Raw genomic sequence first — 18,239 nt, 5'->3', positions numbered from 1 at the left:
GGCACATTTACATTCACAACATTATTAACGAAAAGTCATTGTCAAATAGTATAAAACAAACTACTGACTGCTGTCAAACTTCATCTGGTGTCAATACATTGTGTTTTGAACATTTTAGGTTAACTAAGATACACATTTATTGTTTAACATATTTCATCAAAGAAAAAATATATAAATATGGCTAAGAAACGAAATAAAAATATAGACAAAAAAAAGAAAATTAATCTAGTGTTTGATGAAGCAAAGCGAAAGTACGTACACTACAAATTAATGAAACAGAACCAAGCAATAGTTATTTCTTTATTTCGTGGTTATTTCTAGGGACTATCTATGTGGATTTCGGAAAAGAAAGCTAGAAAGAAGAAGAAAGCTCAAGAAGAAATACAACGTCTGTTAAAAGAAGAGAAGCGGAGAATAAAACAAGAGGTAACATTCGTTATTGTAAAGCTAGTGTACATTTTAAGTTTATTATCATGAAATCAACACCTTTCATACAAACCAAATACCTCGTTACAGAACAAAGAATCTTATAAAAAGCTTGTTGTTTCAAGCCGGCCCATCCCCGACATAGAACAATTGCTTCAAGAAGAGTATGAAGATGACGATGTTAATGTTAAAATTGTCGAACTTTCGACAGAAACCCTTCAAAAGAAAGATATCGTTATAGGAGAGAATAGACCTAAAGAAATTGTAGAGAAAAAGCAGAATAAACAACAAGTAAAAAATAACATGGATATTATTCCTGGCATGGACACACAAGAGGAAGATGATGAAACAGGTGAAGGGGACGAAAACACAGACGGTGATGACCAATTAAAATCTAAAAAGGAGGTAAAAAAACTATTGAAAAGACAGGCAACAAAGAAATTACAGAAAAGTAAAGTATTCCAAATGAAATCCAAACTAGACAGAATACAGAACAAGAAATCACAGAAGAAAAAGGCCAAGACTGAACAAAGGAAAGAGAAATCTAAAAAGAAAAACCACAGGAAGAAGCATTGATTTTATATTGAAGTTAAATTCTTATATAACAATAAGTAAATCGTAACACAACATATTGTTTTTAATTTAAAAAAGAATAAACCGAGGTAGGTTGTGTGATATTTCACAACGTAATATGGCATCCGACACAAACAAACATTTTCATATTAATATGAATTAATTGTGTCCTTGATACAAAATGACTGGTCAAAGCAAATAATTCTCATTTCTTTTGTTTTATCTTTTTTGTCTTTGTATCGCTAACGGCCAAACTCTGTTTGAGTACTCTGGGTGACTTTCGTTTTTTTATTTCTGAAGGGATTTTCTTAGAACTCCTGTCATTAGTTATCACGATGTCAGGACACTCTATGTTTTCTGACAAATTGCATGTTTGAACTTCTTGTTTGGGTGATTTTGTAGTTTTTACATTTGTCTCATTTTCTAGTTCGGATGAAATTAAACCTTTCACTTTAAGAATATCACCATTTCCATCTTGTAAACTTGTGTGGGTTAGCTCTTTAACCTCATGATTGTTGATTTTATCCAAACCCATTTCCATTGGTTCACTTTTAATAATCTTCCCTGGTGATTTCTTTGGTGACCTCTTATATGGAGACTTCTTATCCTTCTCGCTTGAAGGACAAATATCATTATTTAAACATTCCTGACAGTTGGGTCCGATGGGTAAACAGATCGTCTGACCGAATCCTACCATTAAATGATTGACTTCACTCCAAAGCTCAAATGGCAGCCATGATTGTAATGCTTTTCGAGTATCTTCTGGTGTGGATGTAGATTTTTTAACCCATCCTATTCTGTTGCTTATTCTATGGACGTGGGTGTCAACACCTACACAAAGGTAAATTGAATGTTTTGAAGTATATAGTTAATTGGAAGTCATTTTGAATATATCTCATTGTCTTACCAATGCCAGTCACTTTATTCCAAGCAACTTTCATACAAATATGTGCCATTTTAGGTCCAACTCCGGTAAGCTTGCAGAGTTTATCCACCGAGTCTGGTATGTCTCCATCGTACTGATCTTTCAATGTTTGTGTTGTCTTCTTTATGTATTTTACTTTTGTCTGAAAATTTTTATTTGTATTCTGGTCAAGGAAAATATAAATTGTGTAATAACTATTCAGTTCTATAAATAATATGTGATTGCTGTCTGTGTCTTTGGAACGAAATTTCACAATAATGATCGAAATATATATATATTTTTAATTTTATTTAAAGATTAATTTTATAAAAATCCTTTTGTAATAAAGTTTGATGGAATATATGAAATTCATATAAAATCCTTAAGTACTGAATTTTTAAAGAATGTTTCCATTTACAACCGCCCAGGGTAATACATTGGAATATAGCATTGAAAATCTAATCAAATTATTTAAACTATCTAAACAAATATAAAACTATTTGGAACTTTGTGTATTAGAATAGTTCACCCTGTATAATAAATTCTCTTTTCCATAGTGTACATTGGTATACATTGGTGTGATACACAATTCTTTCTAGACAATGTTTTTTATTAAAAAGCTTACAGGTATTGCTTCAGGCTTTCACACTTTCAACGGAAGAATACAAGGTGTCAGGTGTGTTATGAGAATCATGCTTGGAGCTAGTAGATCCAAATATCTAATAAATTAGTATTGAGACAATTACAGTTAATACATTAGTAGTTTAAGGTGATCTGAAGTACAAGTCAAGGTCAGTATCAAATGAATCAAGCTTCATTGGCCATGAGTGAGAATATTCTTTGAAATAGCTGGAGAAATAGGTTGGACTGGAAGGAGAGCCAAGGCGAACAAATAGGAAGGTCCTTCCATTATACAAATTTCAAGCTATGTAATCTGATAACAGCAATTATTTTTTATTAATAAATAAGTACCTTCCAAAACCCTACGGGATAAATAAGTTGACCTAATTCCTCATCACTCATATCCAAGATGTTGTCCACCGTCAGTCCTTTAGCTCTTAGTCTTTCCATGGCTGCAAATGTAACTTGATCCTTGGTTTGACTGGACAGCATGAGGGAAATCAGACTTTGATACCTCATTACCTATTACCATAATAATGAATATACAATAAGAGAAACTAAAAGTTATTTCAACAAATCGTTATTAATATATAACTATACATTACTTTTGGAGGAGCATCTTCATCCATGGACATGTGACAACCCATTGAATCCACAGGAGCATCGTTGTTTGCTCTCATATTTCTCAAATTTATCAAAAATTCTCGCCATTTCGGTGGTTCCCACAAACCTTCTTGATCCTTAAACATTAGTTGTTTGATAATAAAAATAAATTTATATTTTATACATTTTTATTTAATTTCAAACCTGTTTAGTGGGAGACTCCTTATCAAATTCAATTTTCACAGGTGGCTTCTTTTCAAATTTAAATTTGTTTAAATCAAGCATAATATCCGTCGAAGATTGTTCAGGCTTATTAATAATACTGTGTAATTCATTCTTCTTTAAAGCTTTTGCTACTGCAACACTCGTTGAAGCAAGTTGTTTTCCTTTTTTTGGAGGCATATTATTGTTTCGTAAATTGAAAAAAAAAGGTTTTTTATAATGGTACTATTATATTATTTAGTATCAACTGTTAATGATTCGTGATTCAAAAAATGAACATTATAATCAATGTAAAATAAGTTGAAACTTGCGCGCGATTTTCATTTACTACCTATCAAAATTATTAAAAGAAGAAAGTTGTTTCTGTTTTGTAGTCCTATTCATTTAACCATTAGTTAATAGTTAACTTAATTTCTTTTTAATACATAGAGATCTTTATTTTATTTAATATAATCAATAATCATAAAATATAAACTTTAATATTACTCTTAAAAACAATATTATTTATGACTATAGTTAATAAGAAAATATATTACGATCCTCATATATTTATAAAAAATATATATATTTAAAATAATAAATACTTTTATATACAAGGTTTCCTTCTAGCTTCAATTAGGTTTCTTTTATACATATATAGAAAAAAAAAATTAAAATTAGCAAAACATATGAATTAATTTTATAACCCTATAACATTTAATTGAAAACGATTTTAAGTGATCGTTTAGTTTAATGAATTTTCTTATCTCATTTTTAAAAAAAATAAATTATCTTCCCATCAGAAAATATATCAAATGTTAGAATAGCATAGTTTATATTGACACATTTGTCGTTTGTCAACTGTCATTTATTAATTACTAGGTGGGTACATTGTACATACTGTCAAAGTATGTGCAAAGTAGACTACGGTGTTCAGTTGAATTAATAAATAATAGAAATTATAATTATTAAAACATAGAGGAAATTATTAATTGAAACACAAAATGGCAGAATTACTTTTAGATCCAAATATTCGTGTGTGGGTTTTTTTACCCATAGTCATCATCACTTTCTTGGTTGGAATTGTGAGGCATTATGTGTCCATAATCCTTTCATCTCAAAAAAAGATTGAGTCATTCCAAGTACAGGACAGGTATAGTAAAAACTAAAAATACAGTATTTGTTTTGTGCACAAGTGTCCTAATGTAACCTTACTTTTAGTCAGGTCATGATAAGAGCTAGGCTTCTTCGAGAGAATGGTAAATATCTGCCCAGACAATCTTTTAACATGCGCAGACACTGGTTCAATAACGAGGATACAGGATATTTCAAAGTGCAGAAACGGGCATCAACTTCACAGGCAAGTCTCACCACAATTATCACTGCTAAAATTATAATTAATTATAAATAATTTCAATTACTTTAAATTGTAGAACCCCATGACTGATCCAGGTATGATGACGGATATGTTAAAAGGCAATGTCACTAATGTATTGCCAATGATAGTGATTGGAGGCTGGATTAATTGGATGTTTAGCGGTTTCTTAACAAGTGAGTCCCTAGTTGCATGTATATTTAACAAGAAAATAATGTTTAGAAATTCTAGTTTAAATGTATTTAAATTCTTATAAATAAGTATAGAATTCATAAAGATATATATATTTTTTTATTACAGCAAAAGTACCATTTCCCCTGACTCTTCGCTTCAAGCCCATGTTGCAACGTGGTGTTGAGTTGGCATATCTGGATGCATCCTGGGTTTCTTCGGCGTCCTGGTACTTCCTTAACGTGTTTGGTTTACGGACTATATATGCACTTGTACTAGGAGAAAACAATGGTAAGGCTAGTATTTGTATAAATAGTGTACTACTAATGTGATGTACAAAGGATAACTTATCTCTTAAAAGAAATCTCTACCAGAAACCCTTTTGATAGAGGAAAGTAGATAAGAAATGTGGTGTAGGTACAATAAAAATAGAAAAAAAAGGTAAATAAAGATATATATAAGCATACAAAAAAGATTATAATTATATAAAATTTACACATAAAAATATACAAGTAGTATAAATAAATAAACATTACATATCAGAAGGTAAAAGTGACAAAGAATGTCTCGAAGTCGATGTTTTGAATTAGTTGTGACAAGGCCGTCATCTCTCTTTATGTGTTTCAATACCTTATAACTTTCTGGTATGTCAAACAGTTCATCTTTTCATTCAGTAATAGATAAGCTTATGGATGCTGCGTTATAGTGTATCAATGTAAGTTAAAGATGTTTAAAATAAACCAATCAGATTGTTTTTTCTTATAAATAATAATCCTTTAAAGATTTACACTGTGTTTATGTATGTTAATTTTAATTGAGTTGAAATCTTTTGTTAACAGCCGCGGACCAGTCTAAGGTGATGCAGGATCAGATGTCTGGAGCTGCTATGGCTATGCCTCAGGACCCTAAAGCTGCCTTCAAGGCTGAGTGGGAAGCCTTAGAGATCACAGAACATCGTTGGGTGTTGGCTAGTGTTGAAAATGATCTACTGAATCCCGAAGGAGAGTAAATGCATTTATAGCCTTACCAATTTGTAGGTAGTTTGACTTGTTAGATAATTTATAATATATTTAATAGATGTGTTTCAGACATATTTAGATACTGCAATCTCATATGTATTGCCATACAAATGAAATTCTTATCAAATAAAATTGTTTCCGCTAGGTAATCAAATAATAAACCAATATAAAAATTTTATAAATAACTTTATGCAAGTTTAATTCAGCAACAATTTCTGTAGCACACAGTCCAATATACATGTGAATTCAAGGGTCATCAGAAGCTAATAATGTACATTATATTGCTTTGTTTTGGTGTTTCGGGACATTTTTTATATGAAGATAGAATGTGAAGGTTATTATTTAAATTGTTTATTTTTAATATGTACATGAACTATAATGAAAGATAAGCTCCCAATGTTTCTTTTAATAAAACCCAATACATAATTTAAACTAAAAATATTATTGTAAACCTGAATGAATACACACTTTGTACTGTATATGCTTATACATTTCTTGGACCCTGACATTATAAGGATCGTTTCACACTGGAGCAAAACAATCCTTTAATAGGCCTTAACTAATTTATTTATATACATGCAATTTGATTTCAAAATATTCCCATTGGTTATACTGCATACATAAACTACTTCATATATACGGCCTCTTGATCAACCAGTTACTTAAATTAAAAAAAATTAAGACATTGAATGTTTCCTTAAATATAAACATGAAGAAATATCTGGATACCGAATTTTGTGAATAAAATGCTTGTAACTTAGCAACATCATTAAGGAAAAATTTCTAAAGTACATAAAACATTTTATTTTGAATAAATCACTTGTTTTACATCATTCGATATATTTAGAACACACTCGGTAGATATTAACTAAAAATGTGTGTAATTATATTTTGATAATATTGTTTCTGTGGTGCATGTTACATAGAGTTTACATAAAAATCAAATGTATATTAAAAAATATATTTTACAACAACCGAATTAGAATTCTATATTCATAATTAAAACACGTGGCTTTGAATATTTTATTAGTTTTGTTGGAAATATTTATTAGAACAATGTTGTGTTATGGACGTCAAACAAAAGTGCATTTGGAGTAACAGAAGATGTACAAATTAATGTCAAATAGGAAAATAGGTCCGGCGATTTGTGGTGAGTTATAAAGATGTAGTTTGGTCTGGTCGAGAACTGGTCGGTGGCAGGTGGTGATCGATTGGTGTTATTTCTTAATGAGCTGTACAACGTCCTGGTCGTGGACTGTGTGGGCGATGCCGACCCGCTGTGGTGAGTACTTAGTACTGGTTCCCCACACTAGCGCATACTTCAACTGTGCCGCCAGGGAACGATGGATCGAGTGACACACATGCTCGATTGTTACGCCCTGAGAATTATAACATGTCAAGTAATAATGAGATCTAAGACTTTCGCGAGTTTAATTCATTTAAATGAAACTAATATTTTTCGGATATAATACGCGCGCTTTATTTTTGGTTAAAACTACGAGATGTGAATGTCTGTCAGTCTGGCAGATATTCACATCTCGTTTTCCCGTGATCACGGTTGCTGAAAAGTAACCGAAACGTCGGGAGTATGTACTACATACTATGTAGTTTTAACCAAGAATAAAGCACGCGTGGTATATCCGAAAAATATTAGTTTCATTTAAACGTCAAGTTATCTTTTATATACCACAATTATATAAAAATATTTTTTGTTTCTTGGTTATAAGTTATTAGGTATTTTTTTTAATGATTATCCATTAATAAAGGTCGGCTACTTGTAGAGTAGCTAAATACTATATGTATATGTATACCTTTCTTAATATCAGTCCGTCATCAAAGTCTGGCGGTTGACCAGGTTTCTTGGTGTAAACTCGGATCAACGACAGATATTCCCACAGTGTTTCTAACAGGAAGTCCAAATTTAATTTCATGTTACAACTGGAAATAAAGAATTTTTTTTATTAACTAACCGTGCGACACTGAAAGGTAATGAGGACTGTACTTATAATTAATTATACTGACACATTAAAAACTTTTTATAATTTTTGTTTTCAATAATTTTGTAAAAAACGAAAAGGAACATTTTGCTCTGTTGAATAAAATGTTTACTGTTTTCGATACATCGAAGTCTAAAATAAAGTTTTGAAAGAATTTTATACAACTAAATAGCAACAACCGGCTTGATTTTAGTCACGTTTAAGTTAGTAGTCAGCACCTGGCATTCTTCACTATTCGCAAAACACATTGAAAGTAACATCTGAATACTGAGCCTAAGGTAAATACCACAAAACCTTTCAGGTCTGATATGAATAAAATATTTTTCGACAAATGGAGAGTAGCTGAATTTAACTTTTAACCAATTACCGGTCTCAAAATCAAAGCACTTATCTATCAATACCAATCGGATAATCCCAAATTGTGACATTTCGTTGTCCTTCACTCTCTGTAAATATGAAATGTTAAAAATATTATTTAATATAGTGAGATTTTCGCATTTTTATAATTGATATCTTATTTGTAGTATTGTACCACTTATTTGTAGTACAGTACCACAATAGTACCACTTGGATGTTATTGAATTGTAACACAGATCTTTTGTTTGGTCTGTTTAATAGATCTCCAAAAAAATAATTGCCTTTTAACTCCATATTGCTTTTGAACCTTTAATACTTATTTAAAATATAACACCATGGAATTACGATTGATTGAAATTAAAATCATATTACGTTTTTACTGACATTTTAAAATACCTACCTTTCGATGCTAAGATGAATTATTTAAAAGGTAATGGGTTGAATACTTTATGATGTGTATAAGTGGGACCAAAAATGTCTATAGAAAAGTCTAAGTTGTCTATTATGGGAAATATGTTATTCCTTTATAAATCTATGTGTCTGGATATATACTAATTTATAAGTACGTTATATATACCTCACGACGACCGTGTGTGATTGTCTAGCGATGCGATCCACCTCCTGTATTGATATCTGATCGATCTTATTGTAAGCGTACAGACACGGAAGATACACACGGTTGCCAAGAATGACGTCTATCAGCTCATCAGCGGAACAGTCTTCACGGAACAGCACCTGGATATATACCAAATAGCGTGAAAACAACAACACACACACACAACATGTGTGTGACATATATGTATGTACGTATATATTAAAATAAAATAGGAAGCCAACAGCTACAATTAAAATTCTTCTGTTAAGTTATATTAAATATCTGAATGACAGGTACCTTATAGCTTATACCATAAATTACAAGTGTAATTGATTTTATAGGAATAATTTAATAGCATTAAAACCAGCGAGGTTATATTATATTCAATAATAGATACTTAAATATCTTGAGTGATAGATGATGATCTTGTGTTGGCAAATATAGTACATGTAATATATACCTCGGCATTAAATATTTTATATTCGTGAAGGATCATTTGGACCATCTTCTCATCAACTTTGGTGAGTTGACATGTTGAGTTAAAAGATAGACCGCCGCCTTTCTTGACCTACAAAATTAATTATGTTATAAAATTATATACCGAATCTATACTATAAGAAACAACATATAAATAATTATATGGGTACATAGTTTCATATTTGGTGCAGCGAGAGCATGTCATGATGACTGATGAGTGTGTTTTACTCTTATTAACATAAATACATTATATACAGGTTGTAAATACTTGAAACTTCCCTCAATATCAAGTTTCTCATATAAATATGCTTAAGAATCTACAAAAGATCCAAGGATCATCGAGAGAAAAGTCATTTACAGCAAACTTGCCTAATAACTGTATTATGGAGAGTTTTATGTACTGTTTTATGTAGAGCACTGGCTCTAGAATTGCTATTCTTTATGAAAGTAATAAATAGGTACCTTAAAATATATATTGGGCTTGTTCTTATTGAGTCTGATGCCGACACTCTCCAGTTCCTTCTCAAGCAGGGCACGATGTACATACGGCTTGGTGGCGTCCAACATCATCAGCACCAGATCCGCAGTACGAGCTACTGCTATTACCTGAAATATTATTTATATATGAACAATGATCTTAACAAAATCCAAGACACAGCCTGTATATTCTCAACATAGTAGAATTAAAGACTTAAATGTTTAGTCTGGTTGCAATACAACACTCAAAAAAAATAAATCATTTTGAATATATATACATTAAATGTATGCCAACACCCATTCTTACCTGAAATTCAAGTTTTCAAAAGTATCAAAAGTTTTGTTTTACAAATTGAAAAGGAAGTTTTAGGAATTCTGTTGACTGTCCAATTTATTTGCCATTATTTTATTCCTTCTGACATATCTTTATTGTAACCATTTTTTACATTTGCATAATAATTCCTAGTATGTGTGTCTAAATAGAACTAATTTGAGAACACTCACTTGCCGTCCCCTTCCTTTGCCCTGAGCAGCCCCTTCAATGATACCAGGTAAGTCCAACAGTTGTATATTTGCTCCACGATATTCAATTACTCCGGGGATGCATGTGAGAGTTGTGAACTCGTAGCTGGCAGCCTCAGAGTGAGTGTGTGTCAGAGTTGATAGCAGGGTGGACTGGAAATAGCATTCGTAATTAAATATTGTACATTCAAGTTATAATAGGGTTCACTAATTCTTAGTAAATTCTTAGTACAAATGATGTTTTATTCTACGCATTATATGACTACAAATCAAATCCAAATTGGTTTTGTAGTTTTAGTGTAATTGAGGAAACACTCATATACACTTACATTAATAGCGGTAGAAGTATATTCAAGTTGATTTTTCATTTCAACAATAACAATTAACAAAATTTATGTCAGTAAAGGCAACTTGTAGCTGTACACTTTTGTAGTTTTAGTCATATGCATATATACATAACTTTATTTTAAACCTAATAAATAGTAAAATAGGGGTTGCATAATACTTATATAAATTATTTTACTTTGACAATGGAGCATAATTAAAAACATATTTTATATAGCTTTGAATTAATTTGTGAAACAGTTATTTCTTGGTTAATATCAACATTACACCAATACCCACCTTACCAACTGAAGGGAATCCTATTAAAGCGACTCTAGCATCACCAGACTTCAATACATCAAATCCTTCCCCTTTCTCGCCTCCTTTCTTAGAAGGTTCCAGCAATTGGGATCTATATTTCGCTAGTTTTGCTTTTAATAAACCCAAGTGGTATTCCGTTGCTAGAAAATACGTAATTATAATTTTAAAAATATATAATTGTTAATAGGTTGATATATATAGTTTACCCTGCAAGTTGGAAAATTGGAAAAATGAGGTAAGACCTGTTAGAAATTATTATTATTATATTTACCTTTATTTTTCTGAGTTCTAGCTATTTCTTTCTCAATTTCCGAAATTTTCTCCAAAATACCCATGGTTTACCTAATTTAACTACAATCAATGCGGCAAAAATATAACACTTAGCAATAAACCCAGTTATAGTATCTTCAAGTAATAACTACAATAAAAAATATCATCCCTTTATGACGGTTAACTTAATAGTAATTAACATAAATTAAATACTTTTGTTAATTCAACTTAAAAAAAAACGATAGCAAGTTAGGTTAGTGAATTGGAGTTCAGTGATGTCAACATGTCAACTGAAAAATGACATTCGTCTGACAGTAGATAAGAGGTAGAAAAAATAAATAGGTAATTTATTTTCACATTACCATTATTAAAAACGTTTCTTAAATTCAGCTTATTTCATATAAAACACGCAGACGGTAAAATGGTATCCCAATATTTCATAACAATAAAGTTAGTTTTATTATAATCGAAGACTATGTATACTTTTGTGAAACTAACCATCATTGAGCCTTTCGTAGCCTAAGGGATTTAATAAAATTAATAAAATGTATTCATATATTTGCAACATTTTAATAATAAAGACGGAATGAGGATTGTCGAGTTTTTGATAATTCTTATTTTTATTAAGAGGTATTGTTTTGCAGAAAAGGGTAAAATAAATATATTATTATTTATAATGGAAACATATTCAAAACGAATACATGTGCAATACCTAGTATAATTTATTCAATTACTATGTAATGTTATTTTTTTTATAGTACAAGAGCTGGTGAAAGACAAACAAAATCCTTAGAAGAATTGGAACTAGATTTCGAAGATGAAAAGAATTCAATGTTAGCTACACCAGTATTCGGTGAATAGAATTAATTATTCATTAAAATTTTAGTTATTTCGTTGACAGAAATGTTTAAATGCTTATATATATTATGAATAATTTTGTACGTTTCTACTTTGAAAAATATTTTCATATGTCATGTGTAGAAGAAACGACTTATGAAGATTTTTATGACGAAATTGATAACAGAATTGAATTAGATGATTCCATGAATATGATATTTTTTGGTCCTCCTAGTTCTTTCTTAAGACTTGATGCAGAATCTATTTTACACATACTGACAAATACCAAGAAAGACTTGATACCGATTTCTCGGACATTGTTAGCTTGGGATGTAGTGACAGGTAACATTTCAAACAACTATTTATCATCTTGACTAAAATTTAATTTTTATAACTTATAACAGGTATAAAATGTTGCAGATGGAAAAACTTCTGCTTTTTTACAAGGTCGGGAGTTTCTTGCCTTTGGAAGCCTTTTAAACGATATACCCGAAGAAGATTTATATTATGTAAATTTTGGAGATCCATCTGTTTATAAATATTTCGCGAAAAATTATGTCAATTTAAATAATAGAAAGGTTATAATTTATCAAAACGTAATTTAAAAAACTTCTTTTATCTATGTTTGGCGCAAATTGTAACAAATGATTTTCTATTCTAATATAAAACTGCTAGTTCGGAGTTTTGGCTGCAGCGTATAGACGATATTATGGCAACAACTGGTATAAAAACGGTTTCCTTGTGAACGATCTCGGATACATGTTGTGTGGATTTCCGTCACACGATTTGAAACGCATAACGCCATCTACTTTTAAGGAGCTTACATTTGACGTTCTCAGTAAACTTGGTAGATGTAGTACTCATCAAAAGCTGGTACATAGACCTGAATTTATAATTTTACTAATAAAATTAACTTTTAATATGACAAATAACATTTTTTTAATGTTCATAGACTTTATATAATATAGCCACACATCCTGATGCTTACGGAGAGCCGCACAAATGGTCTTCGCATGAAGTTGGCAGGCTAAATTCTTTATTTAATTGTAATAATAATATGAGCACTTAATATAGAATTATTATTAAATAGAGATATTTTAAAAATACCATCAGCATACAACAACTGAATATATATATTTTTTTTTAATTAAATAGCCTGTAAAATATTTAAATAGAGTCAAGCGTAAGATCCAATTTATGTTCTTAAATTCTGTATTCCTAATATAAAACGTTTTTCAGGTATACCAAGAGAGGAAATAAGTTCAATTCAATTAGAAGCTATAGCAGCTATTAGTCCAAATGTAATGAAACTTATAAAACAGGAAAAGCTATCGTTCTTTACTAAACCGCAAATACTAAGAATGAACCCAAAGACGCGACGTATTTATATTTTAAGAGTACAATTAAAAAACAGCCTCGATATAAGACAAATTACTAAAAAAAGTGGTAGCTCCAGAACATGTGTGGATATGACTAAATATGTCCAATATGTTCATTTTACTGTGATTTATTTCCAAATGTTATAATTGTTAATATTGTATTCGGTATATTATCAATTTAATTATGCATTTTTTGGTTCAATGAATATTTCAAATATTTATAATGGATTTGAAATATAAATGTTGGTTGACAATAAATTATTTTGAAAAAATATTTAAAAATATGATGTTTTATTTTTCAAAATTATTTCCTATAGTAGTTTTAGATGTCGAAACGGATATAAATAAAAAGGAAACAGAAGTGCATGATCAGTTTCAAATCATAATTATTAATATCCAACCAGTTAATATAATTCGAAAGATATTGTTTTGACTAATTATTTTCAGTTTTATGACTTTTATTTTATTACCTTCATATTAAGATATATTAGATACTTGAAAATAATTTTATTAAATTAATTTTAATTTATAATAAATACTTTTCGTTAATATATTGTATTTATGAAATTTTATGATAGAGAACACTAAAATTTGGTATTTGTAATTATTCATTTAAGGCCATATATCATTCGCCATTTTGATTGGTGTTCTTGCGCCATTTTAATTTGTTTTCTTGTGGCTTTGATTCTTTGAAGATCTTTTGTTTTGTGCTGTTCACCAATAGAGCACGCACAAGTAAATCGTTATTAAATTAAATTAATTATTTATTGTAAGATTAAATTTATATAAAATGCCGTCTATAAAGCATTACTCTTCAAGTGAAGTGAATCAGTATGAATTATCTTCTAGATTATTATCATTAACCGAAAACAATACTTCTTATACCCTTACACAAATAAATGGCCAAAGGATTTACAGAAAAGCACCCCATGCTTGGAGTGGTCCGGAACCATCAAGGAATTGCGAGGTAAGTGCTTTTACTTCCTTTTGATTTACCCGCTTTATGGCGGTTTTTTACATTGTTCTTGGTTTTTTAATACAAGTCAGTCATAACTGTATAGTGTTTACCCATTTTAAAATGTGAGTTATCTGAATTCTGAAACATGTTTAGACTGTCCAGCTTAATAACATTAGTTTATTAACAATCTAGGAATTTCTTCCTCTTAAAAACGTTAATATAAGATGACCCTATAAAATATGTCAATAAATTGTGACTATAATTTTGAATATTCAACTTTTCACCGACGCTACCTTTGAGATTCGGCTTCTAGTTCCTCTGTGCGTCTGTTATTTAGAGAGTAGACTTAAGTTCACATTTAATTCTCAATGGCATGTTTTATAATATACAAAAGTATTAAAGGTCATACTTAATGTCCAATATTACTATGGTTTAGGAAGTTGGGCTTGTATATCAGCGACTTTTTCATTAGTTACGTTTGTATGATATTTATGTTATGCTGTATGCATCATGAATTTATATGTTATCTTATATTAACACTGTCAGCTGAAATGAAATAATATTGCCGGTAGTTTTTTTTAATCGATTGCTGCGAGAATTCGTTGTTAGACGAAAAGAACCCCTCAAATTTAGTCTACAGAGCTAAATTGTGCACCAACAAGGTTTGTTGAAAAAGCCTAGGTTAGCCAAAGCTGTGTCTTGTGAAACACGCGTTTAATAACCGGCGTAGTAACTACACTCTTTATAATGCTAAATAGAGGAACATTTAGAAATAATATATAATACAAGTTGTAAGTTGAGCTCATAGGGACTTTGTTTAGGATTTTGTTTAAAATTTTCAGTTCGGACATCTGACGTTCAGCAAAATGCAAATTCTTAGAAATCACTGAATATACATAACCAACTTTCAAACACGAAAATTTCAAATACCTTTGCTTTGTAGGTATTCATTGGTCGCATACCACACGATTGCTTCGAGGACACTTTGGTGCCTCTGTTCCGCCAAGCGGGGGAACTGTTCGAGTTTCGTCTCATGATTAATTTTTCCGGTTGGAACAGAGGGTGAGTGTAATACTATATTAAAAAGATGACTTATTATATTAATAATTTTAAATACCCACATGTAATATTTAATTTGCTTCAGATATGCATTTGCTATGTATACCACCGAGGAAGAGGCGAGCAACTCCATACGAATGTTCAACAATTATATGATCCGACCCTCCTGGCAACTCGGTAAAGGAATTAGTTCCAATATATAAACAAAAGTGCATAAAATATGATAGCTATCATTCGCTTTGAAATATTTACAAACTTCTCGGCGATTTCAAAAGCTTGGTGTTTACTAGGTTTTGAGACAGATAAAGGTTATCACAAATTACTATATAATTCATAGATAGTGTTTGATCGTAAACAATACGTGTCCGTGTAACAGGTGTCTGCCCATCGATCAACAACTGCCGCATCTTCATATCTCGTATCCCGGCCACGACGCCGACGTCCGAGATAGTACGGTTGGTGTACGCTCTGACGGAGGAGGTGCAGGAGGTGCGCGTGCGGCGCTCGGCGGCGGCCTGCGCGGCCATCGTGGAGTACCGCTCGCACCGCGGGGCGGCCATGGCGAGGAAGGCGCTGGTGGCGGCGGCCGCGGCGGCCTGGGGCGCCGGCGCCCGCCCGGCCGTCGACTGGTCGCTGCCGCAGTCGCCGCAGCTGTTGAGACAGTACAGAGAGGTCAGTACATGTTATATAAATGTTTCTCACTCGCTTGTGTCTTCTTGTTTTCATTGAAGCTTAAACTGTTTGTATTCGTTTTTATTGAAAAAGCTTTGTACTCTTCTAATATAATGAATGGGCAATACACTTGTTATAGATACAAAATAATGATAGAAATATTTTATATTGAGAGAGAGAGAGAAGACCCTGCAATATAATTATATTTTGGTGATTTACAATAAACACTCCTGTAAAGGTAATAATATTATGTACTCTTAACTCTCAGTCATTTCATTAACATGAAATCGTGAGAGTATGAGTATACCGATAGAATTGTTCTTTCGCCTAACACTTTCGCTCTGAGAAAAGTATGAATTTCTCAAATAGTTAACCTTGCTTTCATTTCTTCAACATCAAGTGTATGATATATGATCCGATAAATTATTATTATATCAATCTTAAAAGGTGGGTCGCTGGAGCCCAGAGCGTGGCGTGGAGTTGACTCGGGCAGGTGACGATCCTCCGGCGGCGGGCATGGTGTCAGCGGGCGGAGCGGGCGGCGGCTCCTACACGCTGGAGCGCTGGTCGCAGGCTCGACGGCTAAGGATGATACACGAGGCTCAGCGCAACGCACACGCCGCCGCCGCCACTCAGGCCGCACCCTTACCAACCGCTCACGAGTAAATATAACATATGCACTTAGAAAATCAAGTATCAATGGTAGTGTGGAGTATGTTCGGTTGCGAGTTTTACAAAGCGTTTCGCATCTTAATCATATTGATTTTAACCTCGATTAAGAGCCCTTAGATGTATTAAATATTTAGTTCATCTTTCCGAATGACAGTGTTCTATAAACGAAAAAACTTATTTATGTTTTGGCACTACTCTAAATTAAAAATAGAATTCCATACACAGAGAAATTAAATTACAAAATAAGGAAAAAAAAATATTTAGTTTAAATAACTCTTATTTTAAAGGAATTGGATATGATGAAATAATTAATATTTGTGGTTAGTTGGTCCCCCCAGGGCATAGATTCTCTGGTGTCGTCTCTGTCTTCACTGGGTGTGTCGCGAGTGTGGGCGGCGCCGCCCCCGCCCACTCGTGACTTCAACCCCTGGACCGCTCGTCACCCGCTGGAGGAGTTCATACCGCACCGCTCACAGTGAGCCCGCAGCACGTCCTGGTAACTGTATGATCAATGGTCGCATGTCTCCGCTGGCTTGACGCTATCTAATTGGTGGTTGTAATTTTCTTTGTGATTCACTAACAATTAACATGTGGCAGATTTAAAATTTAGTTAAACGAGGCTAAAGTTCAAAATGTTTAACATTAATACGCACGGAAATGTTTACACAATTATATATATATGTATTTTTCGGGATGAGTTGGCTGCATGTATGTATGTCATGGTCTAGTTTTTTTTTTATAATATATAGTGAACGTCGCTAGGGTTGTGCAGTTACCCGGATTGTAATTATGCATTGCTTTTTGTTTTTTTTTCGTAAACGTTGATTAATTTATTGCATGAATTAAAATTGCTCTTTTAATTTTGTATTAAAGTGTTCGGGTTGCATTCCCTGAGAAAAATCTTTGTACATCAATTACAAGAGATGCAATTTAAATTTCAATATATGTGACAATTGTCTATTACGTTTCCTGGTTATTTTACACGTATCATAGACATTACTCATTTGCATTGAACTACAGAGTAAACTGATTATCGTTTGGTTAGTTTTAACTGTGTCTGTGTGTCTGTGTGTCTATGCTTCGATAACATGCGGTCAACATTTTTCTGTGAAGTGAATTGTATTTCAAGCATTTTTCTCAGGGAATGTAACAAATAGGGGATGCTAAATATAGTATTGCTGTGTAACGTATTTTTTTAAAAGTACATTAACAGTTAATTTTTATAAGATAATCAAATAGACTGATTGTTAACAATAGGTCTGAAGTTTTTTAAGATTTTTGAATAGTAATCCCTGAAATAGAGAGATAAATTTGGATAAATCTCTAGATATTTCGTTTTAAATGTAATAAATTTAAGAATCCAATTTGTTTTAAATAGTTTAAAATTCGAAGCTCTTTAAGCCTGTCGATAATTTTAAGTAGGTTTCAA

At 31.7% G+C, this 18,239-nt stretch overlaps 6 protein-coding genes across 7 annotated transcripts; 4 read left to right on the top strand and 2 right to left on the bottom strand.

Annotated features, from left to right (window-relative positions):
* The first annotated feature begins 66 nt into the window (after nt 1-66).
* On the top strand, nt 67-1,055 carry LOC116775264 (nucleolar protein 12). Its single transcript, XM_032668134.2, is given in 4 exon segments — nt 67-251; nt 322-356; nt 359-426; nt 517-1,055. Coding segments are annotated over 4 exon segments (663 nt in total). The 5' UTR covers nt 67-177; the 3' UTR covers nt 1,003-1,055.
* LOC116775252 (endonuclease III-like protein 1) lies at nt 994-3,595 on the bottom strand. The gene is made up of 5 exons (XM_032668121.2): nt 3,332-3,595; nt 3,130-3,264; nt 2,876-3,046; nt 1,907-2,066; nt 994-1,830 (listed from the first exon to the last, which is right to left on the bottom strand). The coding sequence occupies exons 1-5, from the start codon at nt 3,527-3,529 to the stop codon at nt 1,205-1,207; spliced, it is 1,290 nt and encodes a 429-aa protein (XP_032524012.2). The 5' UTR covers nt 3,530-3,595; the 3' UTR covers nt 994-1,204.
* Nucleotides 3,596-4,205: 610 nt separating this feature from the next.
* On the top strand, nt 4,206-6,372 carry LOC116772192 (ER membrane protein complex subunit 3). The gene is made up of 5 exons (XM_032664297.2): nt 4,206-4,481; nt 4,550-4,688; nt 4,762-4,879; nt 5,004-5,165; nt 5,714-6,372. The coding sequence occupies exons 1-5, from the start codon at nt 4,333-4,335 to the stop codon at nt 5,881-5,883; spliced, it is 738 nt and encodes a 245-aa protein (XP_032520188.1). The 5' UTR covers nt 4,206-4,332; the 3' UTR covers nt 5,884-6,372.
* LOC116772184 (developmentally-regulated GTP-binding protein 2) lies at nt 6,061-11,526 on the bottom strand. The gene is made up of 8 exons (XM_032664284.2): nt 11,235-11,526; nt 10,943-11,103; nt 10,301-10,471; nt 9,782-9,925; nt 9,303-9,410; nt 8,825-8,982; nt 7,705-7,831; nt 6,061-7,272 (listed from the first exon to the last, which is right to left on the bottom strand). The coding sequence occupies exons 1-8, from the start codon at nt 11,296-11,298 to the stop codon at nt 7,111-7,113; spliced, it is 1,095 nt and encodes a 364-aa protein (XP_032520175.1). The 5' UTR covers nt 11,299-11,526; the 3' UTR covers nt 6,061-7,110.
* A 75-nt stretch (nt 11,527-11,601) lies between these two features.
* LOC116774801 (uncharacterized) lies at nt 11,602-13,690 on the top strand. Of its 2 annotated transcripts, none has more exons than XM_032667565.2 (7): nt 11,602-11,863; nt 11,992-12,086; nt 12,215-12,412; nt 12,491-12,648; nt 12,746-12,943; nt 13,023-13,116; nt 13,310-13,690. In XM_032667565.2, exons 1-7 carry the CDS (start codon nt 11,820-11,822, stop codon nt 13,594-13,596), a joined length of 1,074 nt encoding a protein of 357 aa, XP_032523456.2. In that variant the 5' UTR covers nt 11,602-11,819; the 3' UTR covers nt 13,597-13,690. The 2 variants fall into 2 exon arrangements, with proteins under 2 accessions (XP_032523456.2, XP_032523471.2); XM_032667580.2 differs by having other exon boundaries at nt 11,795-11,883.
* Nucleotides 13,691-14,113: 423 nt separating this feature from the next.
* On the top strand, nt 14,114-17,881 carry LOC116777002 (probable RNA-binding protein 46). The gene is made up of 6 exons (XM_061521290.1): nt 14,114-14,416; nt 15,351-15,469; nt 15,552-15,643; nt 15,843-16,138; nt 16,586-16,800; nt 17,136-17,881. Exons 1-6 carry the CDS (start codon nt 14,240-14,242, stop codon nt 17,287-17,289), a joined length of 1,053 nt encoding a protein of 350 aa, XP_061377274.1. The 5' UTR covers nt 14,114-14,239; the 3' UTR covers nt 17,290-17,881.
* Nucleotides 17,882-18,239: the final 358 nt, after the last annotated feature.

Source organism: Danaus plexippus, chromosome 8 (genome assembly GCF_018135715.1).
Source record: "Danaus plexippus chromosome 8, MEX_DaPlex, whole genome shotgun sequence".
In the NCBI taxonomy this organism is placed as follows: Eukaryota; Metazoa; Arthropoda; class Insecta; order Lepidoptera; family Nymphalidae; genus Danaus; species Danaus plexippus.
Note: the sequence above shows the minus strand (reverse complement) of the source record. Positions and strands in the feature narration are given on the sequence as shown.